At 40.0% G+C, this 22,564-nt stretch overlaps 2 protein-coding genes across 10 annotated transcripts in view; one reads left to right on the top strand and one right to left on the bottom strand.

The window, feature by feature from the left end:
- Positions 1-528: 528 nt before the first annotated feature.
- Positions 529-4,627, bottom strand: LOC128620443 (uncharacterized). The gene is made up of 2 exons (XM_053645456.1): positions 4,368-4,627; positions 529-4,169 (listed from the first exon to the last, which is right to left on the bottom strand). Exons 1-2 carry the CDS (start codon positions 4,405-4,407, stop codon positions 3,172-3,174), a joined length of 1,038 nt encoding a protein of 345 aa, XP_053501431.1. The 5' UTR covers positions 4,408-4,627; the 3' UTR covers positions 529-3,171.
- Positions 4,535-22,564, top strand: part of hapln1b (hyaluronan and proteoglycan link protein 1b) — a 32,936-nt gene continuing 14,906 nt past the window's right edge. The window contains exons 1-4 of one of the 9 annotated variants that reach the window (XM_053645448.1): positions 4,535-4,655; positions 8,811-8,897; positions 10,215-10,302; positions 21,050-21,372. In XM_053645448.1, coding sequence (XP_053501423.1) covers positions 21,245-21,372 — 128 coding nt within the window. In that variant the 5' untranslated portion in view covers positions 4,535-4,655; positions 8,811-8,897; positions 10,215-10,302; positions 21,050-21,244. Of the gene's footprint in view, positions 4,656-8,706; positions 8,898-10,047; positions 10,303-20,901; positions 22,558-22,564 lie in introns of those variants that run through there. The other 8 variants (XM_053645446.1, XM_053645453.1, XM_053645452.1 and 5 more) reach the window with 8 other exon arrangements.

The following is a 22,564-nucleotide window of genomic DNA, read 5'->3' as shown; positions in this document are numbered from 1 at the left end:
GAACAGGGCAGTGGACCAGCTTCTTCAGCAGAACAGGGCAGTGGAACAGCTTCTTCAGCAGAACAGGGCAGTGGAACAGCTTCTTCAGCAGGACAGAGCAACAGAACAGCCTCCTTAGTAGAACAGGGCAGTGGAACAGCTTCTTCAGCAGGACAGAGCAACGGAACAGCCTCCTTAGTAGAACAGGGCAGTGGAACAGCTTCCTCAGCAGGACAGGGCAGCAGGACAGCTTCCTCAGCAGAGCAGGACAACAGGGCAGCTTTTTCAGTGGCAGAGACCTCCCTGCGAGACTCTGGTTGGAGCTCTGAGGTCGCCCTGTTGACCTCAGGCGGAGGCACCGAGGTCGCCACGTTAACCTCGGGCTGGGACTCTGGGGCTGCGACCTCCTGCTGCTTGCATTGCGCAGTGTAGTCCCCTGGCAGCGGCAAGCCCCAGTAGTTCGGGTAGCTTTGCTGCCTGCATATCGTGGTGTAGTTCCCCTGCAGTGGGAAGCCCCAGGAGTTCGGAAAGCTCTGCTGCCTATGTAGCACAGCGTTGTTCCCCAGCGGCGGGAAGCCCCAGTAATCCGTGTAGCTCAGCTGCCCACATAGCGCAGCGTAGCTCTCCGGCAGCAGGGGCGGGGGAACTTGCACGGGTGGCTACGTGATATGTGGCCCAGCTTGCTGCAGCGGCTTCAGAAGGCGTTTGATCTGAGCAAGTTCTTCGTTTATCTGGTTACTCTGTTCCCAGAACGATCAACGTCACTTCTCAAACTCGGCAGCTTCGGCAGCGTTCATTTTGATCTGCTGCTTCTGCGTGGTGGGCACAGTATTCTGTTACGATACAGGGAAGTGAGGCGGGAGCAGGTGCAGATCCGCATCTTTATTTTTACACAGCAGACAAAACACAGGAAACACAGTCTATACTGGACAAGATTAACGGGTTAAACATAGAACTGAAGTCAAGGCATGGAACGAGAACAGGACACACAAACAAGACCGCTTAGCATGCATAGTGTATTCACTATTACATTCAGGTTCAAATACTCATTCAATACTGCGCGAAGTGCACAGCAACACAAGGGGTTTAAATAACAAACACAATCAAACTAAAACACAGACACCTGGAGTAAATCAAGACACACCCTCATACATCAACCAATGCTTAAACAGGGGGGGAACCAAAACAAACAAAGGCGCGTGTCCATATACAAGAGTCTCGTGCACGCGCTCTCTCTAAAGCCGCTCGTGCATGTCGACGCCGCAGTGCCATCTACCGGCGGGAACGTAACAGGCAACCCCAAAAAACAACAAACATACCCCAAAATGTACAACCCCAATTCCGAAAATGTTTTGATAGTATGGAAAATGCAAACAAACAAACAAAAAGAGTCATTTGAAACTTCAATTCACCCTGTACAATACTGAAAATACGTTATTAACACATTATTTCATGTTTTACTTTGTGAATTTAATTTATTTTTTAAAATATACACTCATTTCAAATCTGACTGCAACACACTGCAAAAAAAGTTGGGACAGTCGACTGTTTACCACTGTGTAACAACACATTTTCTTTTACACTTATTAAGCGTTTGGGCACTGAAGACACCAGTTGCTTAAGTTTAGCAAGGGGAATTTTCCCCATTCATCCATCATGCATTTCTTCATGCATGTACAGGGCCTTAGTTGCCTTATTTTGGCTGCAGGACTGCAGACAGGCCATGCTAGTACCTGCACTCTCTGCTTATGCAACTATGCGCTTGTAATCCAGGCAGAATGTGGTTTGGTGTTGTCCTTCTGCAAAATGCAGGGACATCCCTGGAAAAGACGACATCTGGATGGTAGCATATGTTGCTCCAAAATGTGAACATATCTTTCTGCATTAATGGTGCTCTCACAGATGTAGAAGTTACCCATGACATGGGCACTGACAAACCCCTATACCATGACAGATGCTGGCTTTTGGACCTGACACTGATAACAGCTTGGATGGTCCTTTTCCTCTTTGGCCCGGAGAGTATGACGGCTGTTTTGTCCAAAAACTATTTGAATTGTTGATTTGTCGGACCACAAAACATGATTCCACTGTGCTACTGTCAATCTCAGATGAGATGGAGCCCAGAGAAGTCGCTTCTGGACAGTGTTGATGTATGGCTTGAGCTTTGCATAGTAAAGCCTTAACTTGCATCTGTGGATGCAGCGGCAAATGGCGTTGACTGAGATAGGTTTACGAAAGTGTTCCTGAGCCCATGTCAGGATATCCTTTACAGGTTCATGACATTTATTAAGACGATGACATCTGAGGGATCGGAGATCATGTGCATACAGAAGTGGTTTGCGGCCTTGCCCTTAATGCACAGAGATTTGACCGGATTCCTTGAATCTTTTAATTATATTGTGCACTGTAGAAGGTGAAATGCCCAAAATACTACCGATTTGTCTTTGGGGAATGTTGTTCTCAAAGTGTTGATTATTCACTGACGCATCTCTTGGCAGATTGGTAAGCCTTGACCCATCCTTACTCTTGAAGGACTAGGTCTTTTTTGGAGACACCTCATATACTATGATTAGACAATTGCCTTACCTGTTTCACATCACCTTCTTATTTCAACTTGTCACATCTCTATTAGTCCTAAATCGCCCCTGTCCGAAGTTTTTTGGAACGTCTTTCATGCATCAAATTCAAAATAAACTTTTACCTTCAAAAAAATATACAGTTGATTAGGTAAAACATCAAATACCTTGTCGTTATACATTTTTTTGTTTAAATACAAGTCAATGTACATTTACAAATCTTTGTTTTTATTAGCAATTTCAATACTGTCCCAACTTTTTCGTAATTGGGGTTGTACATAGGCCTATTGCGAATGTTTTTTTTTATCATAGAATTTTTATTGGAAATTTACATTTTACACATTATAACACCACATCCAACAACCCCAACAAAACAACCACAGCCAAAAACCAAAAGAAAGGGGGAAACAAAAGACAATAACAAACAAACATTCAAAGAAAAAAAAAAAAAAGGTAAGATGATTAGTGTCTACCGTCTACCTCTCCTCAATCCACCTCCAGGGTGCGTACATCATTAAAGTAGGTAATAAATTGTTTCCATTTTCCCAAAAATGAGTCACCCCTGCCTCTGATGTTGTACTTGATTTTTTCAAGTTTTAAAAAGAACATTAAGTCTTTAAGCCAGACTGATATAGAGGGGGGTTGTGGAGTTGAGTTGTGGAGTCCAAGACAACAATATTCTGTGCCGAGCAAGTAACGATGCAAAGGCCACAACACTAGCTTGTTTATGGTTCAGCGGCTGATGCTGAGATGAAACACCAAAGATGGCAATTAAAGGACAGACATCCAGTTTGATTTTAAGAACGTCGGACATAGTTTCAAAGAAAGAGTTCCAAAAGTTCTGCAGTTTGGGACAGAGTGCAAACATATGACTCAGGTTACAGGGCGAAAGTTTACATTTTTCACACATGTCAGGAACATTGGGATATATTTTAGACAGTTTACTCCTAGAGAGGTGAGCTCTGTGGACCACTTTAAATTGTATGAAACTAAGTCTAGCACAGGACGTGGTGGTACGTATATTATCTAACGCTCTGCCCCAGTAATCATCCTCAAGCTCCAGGCCCAATTCCTCTTCCCAAGCACTAATGGTTTTGATATTGTAAAAATCGTCCTGTGACCAGATCGTTGCATATATCCGTGAGATAATGCCACCCTTATGAGGATTCAGCTTGAACACCTCTTCCCATGCAGACTTTGTAGGTAAGGAGGGAAAACCAGCGAATAGGGGGGAGACACAATGCCTAATTTGAAAGAAACGGAATATGTGAGACGGAGGCAGACTGAATGACGAGGACAACTCAGAAAAGTTTGCAAACACATTATTAATGAAAAGATCCTCAAAGCATTTCAGACCCTTCTTTTCCCACAAAGAGAATGTGGAATCTATAAAGGAGGGGGGAAAGAGGTGGTTATTACATATTGATGCCATGGTTGAGGCCGAGATAGATTTAAAATGACGGCGAAACTGATAGAAAATTTTTAGAGAGGTACATACTATTGGATTATCCGTGTGTTGTGAAAGGGCTATAGGAAGGAGGAGAACACCATAGCAGGGAGGGAGGTTGAAATACAAGACTTTGCTTCTAAGTGGCACCATGGAAGAGAGGGGGCCTGCACCCAGAGCACCAGTTTCTGAATATTAGCCACCCAATAATAATACATGAAATTGGGCAATGAGAAGCCACCACTTAGTCGACTCTTTTGAAGTGAAAATTTGGAAACCCTGGGAGTTTTCCCTGCCCATATGAAAGAGGAGATTAATTGGTCTATATTCTTGAAGAAAGATTTGGGTAAAAACTAGGGATGTACCGAAATGAAAATTCTTGGCCGAAAATAGCAAAAAAAGCATTTTCGGTGTTCGGCCGAATAAGTGAAAAGGCAGAATAAATTTGACTGAACAATGGCGTGTTTGATGACGCGACAAAATAGCCTAGCAACCAGAGTGAGACGCGCGAATGTCACAACCTCGATGAGGGGGCGCGCGCATGCGCGAGCTATGTGCACAACGCACATGCTCTGTGGATGTTTACCTTTTTGTTTCTGTTCCGGAATATTCCGTCACGTCACGAGACGTAAGGGAGTAGAGTACGGAAGCAGGTAAAGACATATTTATTTAAGGGCAGGCAGATAAATCTAAATCGTAATCCAAAAAATGTAGTCAAGACAGGCAAAGGGACTAAATGAATTAATCTATAGTTTAAACTAACTAAATCTATCAAGGAACATAACATTAACAACGTAACTAACTATACTATATCAACTATAATACTCCGCGAGGTGTACAGGGACGCGAGCGGTATATATCCCCAATATAATCAGCCGTATAGAACCGAATAGAACCTTTTTTTGCACTCTTGTCAATGCACTTTTTAATGCACTTTTTCTGTTGTAGGCTACTGAGTGTTACATTCTTTCAGCAGTCAGTTATAGGCCTAACATAGGCTATTCAAGGGGGGTTCAAAGATGACCACATCAAAATATTTTTATTTTACTCATTTATTTATTTAAAGTTATATTGTGCCTTGTTGGTAGCCTATGCCTGCTGGAATGAAAAAAAATGTTCAGTGTTAAATAAATATTTTGAAATTGTAGTTTTTGTAATTGATTTTTTTCTTTGAAAAGCAAAACAAAATAGTAAAAAACACGTTTTGACTATTTAATTTATGCAATGGTGAAAAAAATGGCAAAATAAATGGAAAAAATGCGAAAAAAAAAAAAACGTGTTCGGTTTCGGCCTTCGGCTTTCGGCCAAGTTTTTCATTATATTCGGTTTCGGCTTTGGCCGAATAATTTCGGTTGCCGAACATTCGGTACATCCCTAATAAAACCAAAGGGATGGATTGAAAAAGGTAGAGGAATTTTGGAAGAATGTTCATTTTTACATTGTTTATTCTACCAAGAGGGGATAATGGTAGAGCTGCCCATCTTTGAAAGGCTGACTTCATGTATGAAATTAAGGGTGTAAAATTCGCCGCCATTAATGCAGAATAGGAACGGGTGACATTAACTCAGAGATGTTTGAATTTTGAATCCTCCAAATGAAAAGGTATTTTAGTCTGTTTTATCTTTTGGCCAGATTGGTTTATGGGTAAGCATTTACTCTTTTGTAGGTTCAGTTTATAACCTGAAAATTTCCCAAAGTCATTTAATACACATATTATCTCTTGAATAGATGCAATTGGATCTGTAACATAAAGTAGTAAGTCGTCAGCATACAGGGCTAATTTATGTTCAATTCCTTTGCGAATTATACCCTGAAATACAGGAAGAGTTCTAAGCATTATCGAGAGAGGCTCAATCGCTATGGCAAAAAGTAAGGGAGACAGAGGACATCCCTGGCACGTACCCCGTGACAAAGTAAAATAGTCAGATTTAGCATCGTTCGTATATATGGAAGCTTGCGGTTCCACATATAATAAACGGATCCATGATATCAGTCCATCCCCAAAGCCAAACCTCTTTAGCACCCTAAAAAGATATTCCCATTCTATCCTATCAAACGCCTTTTCTGCGTCCAAATAAATTACCACTTCAGAGAAGTCGCTGTTTTGTTTTGAATACAAAATACTAAGTAGAGTACGAATATTAGAAAAGGAATGCCGTCCTTTTAGAAATCCGGTTTGCTCCTCTGAAATAATGCTAGGAAGAATCCCCTCTAAACGAGAGGCCAAAAGTTTGGCTAAAATCTTGACATCAACATTGAGGAGGCTAATAGGTCTATACGAATTACATAATGTTGGGTCCTACTGAGAATGTTTTATCTATAACCAAACATGGTTTCAAATCAGTTCCCACAGAACTAGTATATTTGTCGAAGCATTTGCAATTTCACAGATGTTTTGATTGCTTTCTACGACACAGTTTCATCTAGCTATTATTTAATTACCAACATAAGTCTTAATAATGTGCTTTTTTGGAGCTTCTTAACATCTGTATTATTTCATTACTATTTCAGCGGGCAGTGAAGAAAGACAAGTTGCCACATCAGGCCATACACTATAACATTCATAGCACAATTTTTTTCAAATGAATCAAACCTTGTAGCCAACATACAGTGCCTGCTTTCTAATAGCTGTGCTTGTCCACCCTGTGCTTCTAAGCAAAATTACCACAGATGAAATCATTCAGAGCACAGTGGCATGCCCCCCACCCCTTTTCTATGATTACTCCAGCATTGCTTCTTGCTCAGATCCTCAAAAAGGAGTCTTTGTGTAGCTTTATTGTTAACAATACTGGTACTCACACACCCTTAAACAGCACATGCTGAGGTTGAACTGGAGCAGCATTGGTGAAAGAACATAATGTTCCTATTTTTTTATATGCATTTTTCACAGGAATGGAGCCCTGATAAACAACTTTGAAATAAATATAGGCCTAGGCTAAAGCACATTTCAGAGTCATATAAAGGCAAAGGCTGTGATAGTGAATAAAAAGTACTAAACTCTTCAGTAAGATTTGGCCCTGTATATACTCTATATGAACTCAATCCAGCTAGTATAAAGTGACCATTATGAATTTGTACATGACCTTGTGTTACTCAGAAAGCTAATTCTAATGAGTTTCATTTGCTGTATTTTAACACACTTTTCTTACACACAAAATAAATGAAAAGGTAGACCTTCATTAATTAATTTGCAAAAAGATTTTTTTTTGTTGAAATGTCCCAAACACTCAGATGTGTTGTATGATATGCATATGTACTACAATTAAGTTTTCCTGACTTTCCTGAATCCTCAAGTTTTAATTTTCCCTGGATGGCATAAAGTTGACGGAACAAACCTCCTGTAATACTTCCTAACCATAATAATGATGGCCCATAGGCTTTTGTTAATGGATGTGATCAAAATCTGTCAAAGGTAAAACAAAAAATAATATAAAGCAACTGTTAACTAAACCAGTGGCTGTTGCGTACAGATCTGATTGTATTATTAATTTTAAAAGGTTACATAAAATAGGTTATAATGAATCTGAGCTCTGTAAGAATTTTTTTTTTTTTTAAAAGTACTGAAACCTTGGCAGTCATCAAACCTTTTCCTATCATGATTAAGCACATCTGTCTACAACATATACACAAGTTAAAAGAAAATTTACCTATTTAGAAAAACGTTTTATATAGAAACTGTGATTATTTTATATGTTATAAAATAAAACTTAAAATAAAAAATGTTTTCATTTACAAATGAGAATCGAAAAGAAGCTTTTGTAGTTATTATCGTTAGTCTTCACTAGCCACGTTAGGCTTATGTTAATTATCCCCTCTGCTTGAAGTGGACCAGCACTCACCGATATGCAGTTCTGGTACGTCTATTTTTTATCTTTATTTTATAGACTATGTTATTTTATTTTTGTACCGGATTTTCCCCGTGTACCTGCGCTTCTCATCGTAGACTCAGTTACATAGCCACACAATCAAATACGCCTAGATTATTTTACTAATACATAGGATTATAAGTATTTTTGGCTGCACTCGCAAACTAAGTGGAATTTAGAGTATAGAAAATTAGATTTCAGTGGATGGATGTACTTTATGCTTCACTCATGCGTGCATTCGAACGCAACCGGTGGGGTGTGAGCCTCATGTTAAAATAAAGTGTCTCGAATGAAAAAGCGAAATTAGTTTAAAAAAAAGGCGTCCGGTGTAAAATGGTCTCAAGCAGTCCGGGCAGAGGACTGCACCTAAAGTGCACTGCTGCCACTTTAAATGTTTCAATATTTAAAAAAAAAAACATATATGTTTCAGTTTTTATTTATTTATTTATTTATTTTAAATAACTGGATAGTTTGTGTCTTATTGGATTCTTCTTTCAATACTAACACGTGAACCCCGCAATCACCTCGAACTCCCTTCACCTCTTATGCTGCTACGCCGGATAGCAACTTACAAACAGTGCAATACTGGAACAGTGCAATAACACAGCCCTAGTGATACACCCGGATTTGGCTTGTATATATTATATTGTCAAATTGTCTTAAAATTGGTCTTATACTGTTGTACTCTTGTACTGTTAGAAGCTGCTTTGTAATCGTTGCCAATAGAAATTTCGTTACAATGCCAATTTATTTATTTATTAATACCACTTAAAGCACTGCCCAACAAAGTGGCTAGTTCTGACAGGCGAGAGTCTGATTCGACATCATAGAAATCAACGGTCATCAACGGTCATCAGTTTGTTTTACTCTGGTGGAGGCAATCGTAAAAAAGCATGAATGGAAAGTCTATTAAAAGCAACGTGACTTGTGCCTTTTTTTCAGTCATTACCTTGTGTGACGTAGGCTCCAGTAAAAAGAAAACGCTCCAGAAATTATAGGGCATCGGACGCAATTTCTCTTTTTCATGAGGTAAGACATATATGGTTTCTAATTTTCATTCTCTTGTTGTTTAATCACACAGAAGAAGTAAAATAATATTGTATCTTCAGATACATAAATGCACTATTTACATCGCAGTGAGGAATATGTCGATATGTCGTTTACTCAGTAAGGTAGTGTTGTTGCCACAGGCCAAACAAAAATAATTCAGAATAGCAATTAAATGAGATCTAAATATTTGTTAAACCTATTAACTGGTCGTCATCAGATCCTAATAGGGCTGTAAAAGACTGCTTTATTAATGGCCACCATTGGAGGGCAAATGTGTTAAGCCTACAGTCAAAACACAGAGAGTGTGAGTTTAACGGCAGAACAAAAATGTGGTGTTTGCTACAAGTAAAAGTCACAAAATGACAACATCTTCATCTGTAATGTAAAAACTTTGTGCAACACACTGTGGTATATATATATATATATATATATATATATATATATATATATATATATATACATATATACATATATATATATATATATATATATATATATATATATATATATATATATATACTAGATAAAATAAACTAGATAAAATCAAAAGACAGATTGATAGTGATTTGGACATAGGCTAGAGAGACTGAAGAAAAAGTGTTGACTGTCACATTGCAGTGAGACTTATGGTTTTGGCAAAATAGACATGCAAAAGAAATGCATTATTAAGTGTCTTTTGTTAGTAAATTTATATATTGTCACTGAAAGACGTATTGATTGGATGTCTGGATTTACACAGCACTGAAAAAAGTAATTTCTTGCTGGGTGCAGTAGTGTAGTATTCAGCCACACTGAGAGGTCTTTGTATGAACTAAGGTGGTACAAGGGTGATGTTAACTGACATCTAGGATGGGTGGTATAAACCTTATTCCAACAGAACTTTGTTATTTGAAAAGATATATATATATATATATATATATATATATATATATATATATATAAAGTAATTATAAAAAGTAAGTACACCCCTACATTTATCATACCTTCAAAATCAGGTTCAAGAGTGGGTGCCTGTTCAAGATTGGGTGCCACTGATTAGAACCTGCTTAGGGAGTGCAGCTGTTATTTAAACCTCTCATATCTAGTGTCTGGTGTTCCCTGTGCTATTGAGGTGTGTGGTGTTGTCATGCCAAGATCTAAAGAGTTCTGTAAGGCCTTCAGAAAAAAGGATGTGGATGCCTATGAGTCTGGCAAGGGATTTAAAAAGATGTCCAAATGATTTGAAATACATCATTCTACCTTAAGGAAAATCATCTACAAGTGACACAGATGTCAAATGACTGCCAATTTTTCCAGGACCGGCCATCCCAGCAAATTCAGCCCAAGAGCAGACCTGAAGTCTGAAGTCTCCAAGAAGTCCTGAATTTCATAACAGGATCTGCTAGTAAGTCTTGCAACTGTTGGTGTCAAAGTGAATGCTTCTACAATCAGAAAGAGATTGCGCACATTTGACCTGCATGGGAGGCATGCCAGGAAAAAGCCTTTGCTGTCGAAAAATAACATTAGAGAAAGACTACAGTTTGCCAATGTGTATGTAGGCAAAGACCAGGTCTTTTGGAATAATGTGACCTGGACAGACGAATATAGATATAGAGTTATATCTAACTAGAGTTATATATATATATATATATATACATATATATATATATATATATATATATATATATATATATATATATATATATATATATATATATATATATATATTGCTGCTCCAGTACTTTCAGTGGAGACTGTATATGTATACACACATATACACACACACATACACACAATATGTGTGTGTGTGTGTGGGTGTGTGTGTATGTTTGTATACATATACTTATGCAGTCTCCTCTGAAAGTATTGGAGCAGCAATATTACATCTAAGCTCAGAGCAAACTAAGAGAAGCATAAGCTAATTTATAGCCTCAATGTTTACTTCAATGAAAAATCTATTTAAACATTTTACGAAGATCTCTACAAATAACAAAGAAAGTCTGTTTGAAAAAGGACCTCCACCCTACTGCTGTGGTAAATGGGTTAGGTTCATACCACAGTCCACCCATCCTGGATGTCAGTTAGAAGCCTGTAACGTCACCCTCGTACCACCTTAGCTCATACAAAGACCTCTCAGTATGGCTGAATACTGCACCCAGCAAGTATTACTTGTTTCAGTGCTGTGTTAATCCAGACTTCCAATCAATGCATCTTTCAGTGACAATATATAAATTTACTAACAAAATGCACTTAATAATGCATTTCTGTTGCATGTCTATTTTTCCCAAACCAAGTCCTACAAACCAAGTCCTTTCTAAGTCCCACTGCAATGTGACAATCAGTGTGACAAACACTATATATATATATATATATATATATATATATATGTGTGTGTGTTTGTGTGTGTATGTGTGTATATATATATATATATATATATATATATATATATATATACACACACATACACACACAAACACACACACACACACACACACACATATACATATATATATATATATATATATATATATATATATATATATGTGTATATATATATATATATATATATATATATATATATATATATATATATATATATATATATATTTATGGCCAAGTCAATATATATTTTCACTTGGCCATTCCAAAACATTAACTTTATTCTTTTTTAACCATTCTTGACTTGTGACTTGTGTGCTTAGGGTCGTTGTCTTGCTGCATGACCCAGTTTCAGATGTCCTGACATTTTCCTTTAGAATTCACTGGTATAATTCAGAATTCATTGTTCCATCGATGATGCCAAGTCGTCCTGGTCCAGATGCAGCAAAACAAGCCCAAACCATGATACTACCACCACCATGTTTCATAGATGGGATAAAGTTCTGATGCTGGAATGCAGTGTTTTCTCCAAATATAACACTTCTTATTTAAACCAAAATTTTTATTTTACTCTCATCAATACACAAAATATTTTTACAAAAGCCTTCTGGCTTGTCCACATGATCTTTAACAAACTGCAGAGAGGCACCAATGTTCTTTTTGGAGAACAATGGTTTTCTCCCTGCAACCCTGCCATGCATGCTATTGTTGTTCAGTGTTCTCTTGATGGTGGACTCATGACCATTAACATTAGCCAATGTGAGAGAGGCCTTTAGTTGCTTAAAAGTTACCTTGGCTCTTTTTTGACCTCGCAGACTATTACACATCTTGCTGTTGAAGTGATCTTTGTTGGTTGACCACTCCTGGGGAGGGTAACAATGGTCTTAAATTTCCTCCATTTGTACACAATTTATCTGACTGTGGATTGGTTGAGTCCAAATTCTTTAGAGATGATTTTGTAACCTTTTCCAGCCTGATGAGCAACAACAACTCTTTTTCTGATGTCCTCAGAAATCTCCTTGCCATGATACACTTTGTTCTTGAAATAAAACAGGGCACTCACTCACACCTGATCATCATCCCATTGATTTAAAACACCTGACTCTAATTTCACCCTCAAATTAACTGCTAATCGTAGAGGTTAACATACGTTTGCCACTCACAAATATTGTGTAATTTTGGATCATTTTCCTCAATTAATAAATTACCAAGTATAATATTTTTATCTAATTTCTTTAATTGGGTTCTCTTTGTCTGCTTTTAGGATGTGTGTGAAAATATGATGATGTTTTAGGTAATATTTATGCAGATATATAGTTATATAGATATATAGATATAATTCTAAAGGGTTCACAAAAGCGCCACTGTAGGTTCCACAACCTATCAGTCATGGGTAAAAGAAAGTACACCTTGCTTCAATTCTATGTTTTTATTCATCATGGTCTAAATAACAATTGAAGACCACAATGAAAAAACGATCAGAGTCACAAAACTGTATTTTTGGAGTTGTGCATCCACGGCTGTTGATTGAGCACTGAAGAATGATCTCATAAATGTACTTGGATGATAGAAAGATCAGGGTCACAGAATTTTCATTTAAAATAAAGCCATGCTATGGAAAAATGATCAGAGTCCAGTCACATGACCGAAATCAGCCAATAGGCTTTGAGTAATGGCGAACACCCAGCTGAGTGAATTTAATTGTTAACTTACTGTCAAATTTCTTCAACATATCTCTTTAGTAATTGTGCTAATATTAATATAATAATATAATAATAATATTAATAATGAATAATTAATTAATATTAATTAATATGAATAATTAATAATTAATAATATTCAAGTTAAGATTGATGTATAATGTATATTCTGTGTTTTTTCAGTATTTAATTGATGTTGGCGATGGTCAGTTGAATAAATTAATATAAGTTCATCACTGTATTACTGTGAATACCCACGAAAGAAAGATCAGAGTCCGCACAAGCATTTTTTCATGCTTCAATTAACACAATGTAAACAATAATGGCTGATAATAACTTATGTTGTCTTCATAAAGACTATGAATGAGTCTAGTGAACATATCATCAAGATTTTCTCTGTTCTCAACTATTATGACATAAGAAGGTTCTGAACTTTTAAATTCAATTTCTGGAATTCAAGCACAATGTGACTCTGGTCGTTTTATCATTGGTGCCTTCAATTGTGTGTTCCTCTGGTGACAGTAAAACAACACACAACAGATTTCAATATGTAGTCATTTTCCCCCCAAAATACATTCAGAAACCAGGTGGGGAAAAATAAGTCCACCTTTCCACAATCAGTGATTTATTAGCAGCCAGGTGTTACTAATGAAATGTGATTAGTTAATCATCAAGAAATGTGACTACCACTATACAAACAGAAATTTTGGCAGTTTGGTGTTCTGAAGCAGGTGTATGTCTACATCATGCAAAGAAAAAAGGACACCAGCCATGACCTCAGAGAAGCATTTGATGCTTATCATTAATCTGGGAAGGGTTACAAGGCCGCCTCCAAACAATGTAATCCACCATTCTAGAGTGAGAAGGCTTGTTTACAAGTGGATAGTCTTCAAGACAGTTGAAAATTTTTCCAGGAGTGGGCCTCAAAGTGAATTCAGAGAGAGAGCACAAAGCTGCATCCTACAACAAGAGTGGTGAAGGACGCAAAGTGGCGCTACAGGAGGAAACTAGAGTCATAGTTCCAACAGGGTGGTTCTAGGAGCCTGTGGCAGGGACTGCAGATGATAAAGGACTATAAAACACCATCCTCCAGAATGGTGAAGGTGGACGCTTCTCTAGCACACAATCTGAACACTTTTTACACTTGCCTCAAGACTGCAGGTAACAGTGCTAATGGCACTAGTGGTTTTAACAGTGCTAGTAGTGCTAAGAGTGCTAACATCTAAGACTAAGGGTGCTAATGGCATCATGCATATAGATATTTTCAGGCTGGTAAATGCTTTCAACATCTCGGAGAATGACTCAGGAAGGCTTTGCAGAGAGTGAAAACTAGGAAGGCAGCAGGACCTAATCACATCTCAGGTTGGGTCCTTAGAGCCTGCGCTGGTTAGCTAGCACTGGTGTTCATGGAGATATTCAACCTCTCCCTGGCACAGTCGGTAATCCCCACATGTTTCAAACAGTCAATTATTATCTCAGTTGTGATGAAGTGCTTTGAAAGGCCAGTCAGAGCCTTTATCACGTCTTCAATTACCTGAGACTCCAGATCAATTACAATTCATATACCGTACCAATCGCTCTACCGATGATGCCACCACACAACTCCTACACACAGCCCTGAGCCACGAATGATGATGATGTCACCACGAGGGAAAATTATATTAAAATGCTGTTTCTATTCATTCATATTCAATGACCACTCTATCCTGTATTTATAAATATTTATTATATACACTTGAGGTCAGAAGTTTACATATGGCTTGCAGAATCTGCAAAATGTAAAAAAAAAAATTTTAATAAGAAGGATCATAAAACATTTTATATTTATTTAGTACTGCCCTGAATAAGCTATTTCACATAACAGATGTTTACATATAATCCACAAGACACACAAGACAGTTTGTCTTCTGGGAAACATGTAAATATATTATGTAGCTTCTGAAGGGCAGTAGTAAATTTTAAAATGTTAGCACAGTTCAAAAGTTTAAATCCCCATGGCTTTTAATGTAGTGTGTTGCCATCTTGAGCTTCAGTGAATGTTTGCATCATTTTGCAGCAGCAGCATGGTTCTCTCACTGGCATTGAGGGAACCAATCGGCACGCAGATAGAGTTTCATGGCTGAGCTAGACATTTTGAGAAGGGTCTGGCTGCAGACATGCACTTGCACTCTCCAACTTGCTGGTGAGTGAGCGTGCAAGTCAGCGGATCCAGTACAGGTGTGCAAGTCAGCGGAGCCAGTGTAGGTGTGGTTGTAGAGGGCAGAGGAGCCAGTGCAGGTAGAGGACTGTGACGCTAGTGCAATTGAAGAAGTTTGGTGATACATTTGTTGGTAAGCATATCTGAAGGTGAGTTTCCATTACATATCTCCTAAGAACAGTTTTGTTGCAATTAGGACAATGGTAATGAGCCTCAGTTCTGCAAGGCAAATGGCAACGACATAATCTTTTATCTGTAGCAAAAGCACAGTACACAAATCAGGGGGGAAAAATACTAGTCCATTAATATAAACGCCTGATAATATCATTATTAAGTTTCAGTAGCAAAATTCAATATACAGTAATTCTTAATACCTTTTAATGCTTTTAAAAAGAAAAATGGAAATTAATTTGCTTGTGCCTGTATTACTCATCAACAGGGGCCTTCGTTGCCTTATTTTGCACTTCATAATGCATCACACAATCTCAATCAGTGACAGGTCAGGACTGCAGACAGGCCATGCTAACACCCGCACTCTCTGCTTATGCAACCATGTGCTTGTAATCCGGGCAGAATGTAGTTTGGCGCTGTCCTGCTCTGGGTGGCAGCATATGTTGCTCCAAACTGTGTACATATCTTTCTGCATTAATGGTACGCTCACAGATGTGCAAGTTACCCATGCCATGGGCACTGACACACCCTCATACCATGACAGATGCTGACTTTTGGACTGATAACAGCTTGGACGGTCCTTTTCCTCTTTGGCCCAGAGAGTATGCCGGCTGTTTTGTCCAAAAGCTTTTTGAAATGTTGATTCGTCAGACCACGAATGTGCAATGTACTTCTTAATGTAGTAAATATCATAAACCCTGCTGATAGGCATTTTCATTTTAGGAATTAAAATGAAAAAAGTTACAAGAACAGAGCTGTGTTAAGAAATTAGTTTTTTGTCATTCATAAACAGATTGAAGGCAGTAATAAAGCATGAAGCTTATTGTTATGACATGCTGTTAAAAGTAACTCTACTCTGTACTCTCTCTCTCAGCCTATATAAGTGTGGGGAAGAGGCATCAAATAATTATAATGTCAACTTGATTCTTCATTTGTATTTTCATACACTTGTAATGTAATAAAGGTTCTACATATACCTCTATATCCCTTTTTTATTGAAACCATTTTGATAGGAAACTAGTTGAGTTGCTGATGACATGAAATAAAAATAATAGAAAGAAATATTCAGCAGAAATGTTCCGCAGAAATGTTCAGCAGACACATCCAGCAGAAATGTTCAGTAGAAATATTCAGCAGAACATTTCTACTGAACATTTCTAGTGAACATTTCTGCTGAACATTTCTGCTGAACATTATAATATTCAGTAGTAATACTCAATATAATATCCAGATTGTGTGCTAGAGAAGCATCCACCTTCACCATTCTGGAGGATGGTGTTTTATAGTCCTTTATCATCCGCAGTCCCTGCACACAGACTCCTAGGGATAAAGAGGTATATGTAGAACCTTTATTACATTACAAGTGTATGAAAATACAAATGAACCTGTTTTGTTATTGTATCACACTATATTGTGCTCCAGTTCGAGTTGACATAATTATTTGATGCCTCTCCCCCACACTTATATAGGCTGAGAGAGAGAGTACAGAGTAGAGTTACTTTTAACAGCATGTCATAACAATAAGCTTCATGCTTTATTACTGCCTTTAATCTGTTTATAAATGACAAACTCATTTCTTAACACGGCTCTGTTCTTGTAACTTTTTTCATTTTAATTCCTAAAATGAAAATGAAAATGCCTATCAGCAGGGTTTATGATATTTACTACATTAAGAAGTACATTGCACATTTTACATGAAATTCAAGACTACAATCACCAAATGCTAATGTTCAGGGGTGGACGATGTTACGAATCGGGACTGGAGGCGGATGCAGGTGCAGGTCAAAGTCTTTATTAACAGTAGACAAACAAACACAGGAAATGCGGTCTTCACCAGGAAAACGAGAAACTGGTATCGTGGCTTGAAACTAGAGCAGAGCATGAAACCAGACCGCTTAGCATGCTAACACATTCACTATCGTAATCAAACATAAACAGGAAACACATCAGACGTTTGGTACAAACCATACAAACTATCACAACTATAATACTGCACGAAGTGTGCAGTCACACGAGGGGTTTATATAGCAAACATAATCAAACCAAAACATGGACACCTGGGGCAAATCAGAGACATGATCAAACTTAATTCAATGTCCAAGCGGGAAGCGAACGAAAACAAAAGAGTCACATGACCAGTCCGAAGCCGTGCCGCAGTGCCATCTGCTGGCCGTGGCATAACAGAACCCGCCTCCAAAGGCGCTTCTCCCGGAGTGCCAAAAAACCCCCCTCCTGGGCCCCGGTGTAAACTGTCTGATGCTATGTTGGAAAACAAGGCGGCCTCCGCCAGGCAGCAGACTGGCAGAGCACCACCCCCACCGGGATTGAAAGTCAGGGCACTGCCCCCGGCGGCACTGGAACGCTGGGCACCGCCCCCGGTGGCATTGGAACGCTGGGCGCCGCCCCGACGCTGGGCGAAGTCTTCAGCAAGGCTGGAAGGCTGGGCGGAGTCCCCAGCAGGGCTGGAACTTGGATGGACTGGAACTGGACTGGAACTTGAAGGTACTGGAACTGGACTGGAACTTGAAGGTACTGGAACTAGACTGGAGCTCAGGACAACCTCCTTGGCTGGACATGGCAGCGGGACGGCCTCCTCGACCGTGCAGGGAAGCAGGACAACCTCCTCAACTGGGCTGGACAGCGGGACAGCATCCTCGGCTGTGCAGGGCAGCGGGACGGCTTCCTCGGTCGGGCAGGGCAGCGGGACGGCCTCCTCAGCTAGGCAGGGCAGCGGGACGGCTTCCTCAGCGTGCAGGAGCTCCACAGCCGAGACCTCCCTGTAGGCCTCAAGCTGTAGCTCTGAGGTCGCCATGTTGACCTCAGGCGGGGTCTCCACAGCTGAGACCTCGCTGTAGGCCTCTGGCTGGAGCTCCGAGGTCGCCAGGTTGACCTCCGGGGGGAGCTCCACAGCCGAGACCTTGCCGTAGGCCTCTGGCTGTAGCTCAGAGGTCGCCGGGTTGACCTCCGGGGGGAGCTCCACAGCCGAGACCTCACCGTAGGCCTCTGGCTAGAGCTCCGCTGTCCCCGTTGCCCCCCCAAAAAAGTTCTGGGCTAGTCTTCAGTTCCGGGCTGGGCAGCATGGTGCAATTCCCCTGCAGTGGGAAGCTCCAGCAGTTCGAGTATCTTTGCTGGCTGCGTAGCGCGGCGTAGCTCTCCGGCAGCGGGGGTGTGGGAACTTGTGCGGGTGGCGACGTGGCGCATGGGCCGGCTTTCTGCAGCAGCTCTCGTTGCGTTATAAGGTGATCGAGCCGAGCAAGTTCCCCGGTGAGCTGTTTGCTCTGTTCCCAGAACGAACGACGCCATGCTTCAAACTCGGCCGCTTCGCCAGCGCTCATGATGACCTGCTGCTTCTGCATTATGGGCGCGCAGTGTGTGTAATATGAATACAATCCCGGACATACTACATCCGCCATATTAGCATTGCCATGTAACCTTTGACGCCATCATAAACGCAAAAATCTTAAAGCGACCACCAGATTAAAGCATCCACACTAACAGCAAAATGCAGGAAAGTTAACTGAATTAGTAATTTAATGTGGGCAGTGGGCAATTTGTCCAATGCTTTCGTTTTGTCCATGTGAAGAAGAATATAGACTAATGTAAGGATGACTGAACTAAATGAAAGGGCGCACTTGTCAGCAGATCGAGCTCCGGTGAGCAGTGTGTTGATAAAACACACTGCTGTGTCCTGCTGAAATGTGATTCTTGCATTAAGTTAGTCAAGTTTGTTATCCAGAGACTGAATGTTGGTTAACAAGGTACTAGGGAGAGAAGGGTTGAAGTATATTTTCCGGGATCTGCAAAGAATACCAGAGCATTTGCCTTTTCCCCTTTTCCTACGGCATCTTAGAATGCAAGCCCGCCACAATGGGAGGGAGCCGCCATAGTTGAGAACCAGGTCTGCAATAATAAATAAGTAAGAATCTAGCGCAGATCTTCTTTCTGAGAAAATTGCACAAATAGTATATCAGTATACAATGAAAGCCATATTGCGAGCAACAGACTCTTAGACAGACTCTAGGCAACAGACTCTAGGACTGCATCCTTTTAAGAGTACAGGAAAATATCCCTGTGGTCACTGATACATTTGTCCAGGACCCTGAAGGAAGAGAGCAAGATTTTTTTTTTTATGTGATTCTTGCTAAAATGTGGCTTCTGGAGCTAAGGGGGATAACAGCTTCTGGGAAATGAAAAAGGCTCTGCTAGATGACGTGGGGAGAACAGTTATGAGGTTGTGACGTGGCGATACGTCATCTGGGACACTCCATAGTGGTATGAGGGGAGAGCTAAAGGAGGTGAAAGTGAATGAATTAGGTTTTTTTCTAGAGTTAAAACTCTGTTGTCTGGTCTATTAATAAAGTCCTTAACTTCGAAGGCCACTGCTAGCATGGGGTCTGGTGTATCCGGGGGTCCGTGCAGGGTCTTTGGCTGAAGTATTTGGTGTCAGAGCAGTATGTTTCTGCTTAGCCTTAGTTGGCTGGTGGTGGAGGAGGAAAACTCAGGACAGAAGATAGGAGAAGGAAGGTAAAAATCTTCATGGGAAAACCAGGTGGAGGGGTGATGTTATGGTTGAACAAGTTTTCCGTAATCCTAGATACTGGCCGATCATGAATAGAGGCGTGATGATGGGACAGAGGTCTTGTACGGGAGAGAGGACAGAGGGTCTGCTTCAGCTGTTAGAGTGTTTGGAGTCTCAGTCTTGAGTTTTGGATCGGAGCCAGGTTCATCAAGGCATAGAAACTCATCGATTTCAAGGTGAAACATGCTATTGGGGGTAGGAAGGGAAGCTAGTAGCAGGGAAAGTGACAGGATGTGAAATCTCGTAGCATGCACAGAGGCCATAGCCAGCAAGTTAGTCAGGATAATAAAGGGTTACATAGATAGAGAAGCATGGCTGATAGGCTGCTGCACTGGCATTGAGGGAACCAATTAGCCCGCAGGCAAAAGCTTGTGGACTATATGTAAACATCAGTTATGTGTAATAGCTTATTCAGAGCAGTACTAAATAAAAAACAAAATGCAATTTTTATGATCCCTCTTATATCCATCCATCCATCTTCAACCGCTTACTCCTTTTCAGGGTCGCGGGGGAGCCTGGAGCCTCCCTCTTATATATATTTCTAAATTATTAACATTTTGCAGATTCTGCAAGGCGTATGTAAACTTATGATTGCATGTGGGCAATTTCAATACAACTACCTCAGCTTTATATTGTATTTATGTTGTATTTATATTGTGAAATATAATGCACTGCATTATATTGCACAAAACAACTGCACACATCTGCACCCATTTTAATATCCTTACATTATATTTTTTATACATTTTAAAATACTTTTCCTTTTACTAACTGTATACAAGTAAATTCTGGTCTACGTAAATTCTATTTCATGCCACAGACAGTCATTTCACTACACAGTGTGGCATACTGTGTATGGTTGTATGTGTCACAAATAAAATTTTTATTTTAATTTGAATATACACACACACTGATCAGCCATAACATTAAAGCAACCTGCCTAATATTGTGTACGTCACCCTTGTGCCACCAAAACAGCTCTGACCAATCAAGGCATGGACTCTGCAAGGCCTGTGAAGGGTTGCTGTGGTATCTGGCACCAAGATGTTAGTAGCAGATCCAAGTTAGTTAGCAAGTCCTGTAAGTTGTGAGGTGGGGACTCCACTGATCAGACTTGTTTGTCCAGCACATCCCACAGATGCTTGATTGGATTGAGATCTGGGGAATTTCAAGTCAACCAGTCAACAACTTGATCTCATGTTCCTCAAACCATTCCTGAAGAATGTTTGCAGTGTAGCATGGTGCATTATCCTGCTGGAAGAGGCCACTGACACAGGAATACTGTTGCCATGTACTTGGTCTGCCACAATGTTTAGGTGGCATGTGTCAAATTAACATCCACATGAATGTCAGGACCCAAGGTTTCCCTTGGATATGCCCAGAGCATCACACTTCCTGCACCAGCTTGCCTTCTTCCCATAGTGAATCCTGGCACCATCTCTTCCCCAGGTAAGCGATGCACACACACTCGGCCATTCACATGATGCAAAAGAAATGCAGTTCATCAAACTAGACTACCTTCTTCCACCATGGTCTATTTCTGATTCTCACATGCCCATTGTAGATGCTTTTGATAGTGGACAGGGGTCAGCATGGACACTCTGACCAGTCATCAGCTATGCAACCCCATATGCAGCAAGCTGCAATGCACTCTGTGTTCTGACACATTCCTATCATAGCCAGCATTAACTTTTTCAGCAATTTGTCCTACAGTAGCCCTTCTGTGGGATCAGACCAGATGGGCCTTGGGTGCCCGTAACCTTGTTGCAGGTTCACTGGTTGTCCTTCCTTGGACCACTTTTGGTAGGTACTAATCACTGTATACCGGGAACACCCCACAAGACCTTTTTGGAGATGCTCTGTCCCAGTCGTCTAGCCATCAGAATTCAGCCCTTCATGAAGGGTGATGATTGATGATTGATGATTTTATAATTGAAAATAAAATGAAAATATTTTCACCTCACAAAAGGTTGTTTGAACTACACTTGCATTTATTTAACATCAGTGGCTAAAAGCTCATTTGATCACAAAAAAACGAACGAATTTTTGATATTTATAATTTTCATTTCTGTTCTAAATTTCAAATTTGTTCTATTCGCTTGTTTGTATGTTTTGTATGGTGTTATTCTTTTCTCCTACTTCTGAAAAGCAATTCACAACTAATTTAGACTGGGTACACTGAAACATAACTGCTGTAGAAAATGACATTTGTTTGTTCTCCCAAATCTTACTACTGCTGGATTCCTGGTATGTGTAATGACTATTTGCAGCCTGGACTTGTGAACGGGGTGAACGGGTGGGGGCTGCTCTGCAGAGACAGAACAATTTTGTTCTGCTGACTGCAGAACCACTACCTGGCACACTCTGCAAGTGCGTCAGCACTCTGAAATGAATGAAGAGAAAAAAGGCTCAATCAGTGTTACTGCAGAGAGCGAGAGAGCGAGAGAGCGAGAGAGCAAACAAAGCCCATATGCTTGTAGCTCAGATATATTTGTGACAATATCTGCACATGCAGCTTGCTATTAGCTAGGACTGTATACTGTGTAAGATGGTAAGCCCGCTACCCTCTTTAGGCTTTGCTGTGCTGAAGAAGGACAGTACTCTGGTAGGGCAGCTGTGCTCAAGACGTGTCTGGTAAAGT

The sequence above is a fragment of the Ictalurus furcatus genome, chromosome 16, assembly GCF_023375685.1.
Source record: "Ictalurus furcatus strain D&B chromosome 16, Billie_1.0, whole genome shotgun sequence".
Classification (NCBI taxonomy): Eukaryota; Metazoa; Chordata; class Actinopteri; order Siluriformes; family Ictaluridae; genus Ictalurus; species Ictalurus furcatus.
Note: the sequence above shows the minus strand (reverse complement) of the source record. Positions and strands in the feature narration are given on the sequence as shown.

Bases quoted from the DNA above. Each gene is read 5' to 3' on its own strand.
- LOC128620443 (XM_053645456.1), bottom strand. From the start codon at position 4,407: ATGCTTTTTTTGCTATTTTCGGCCAAGAATTTTCATTTCG. The intron at 4,170-4,367 runs GTACATCCCTAG...CTCTGGGTGCAG, and splicing joins GGCCAAGAATTTTCATTTCG to GCCCCCTCTCTTCCATGGTG.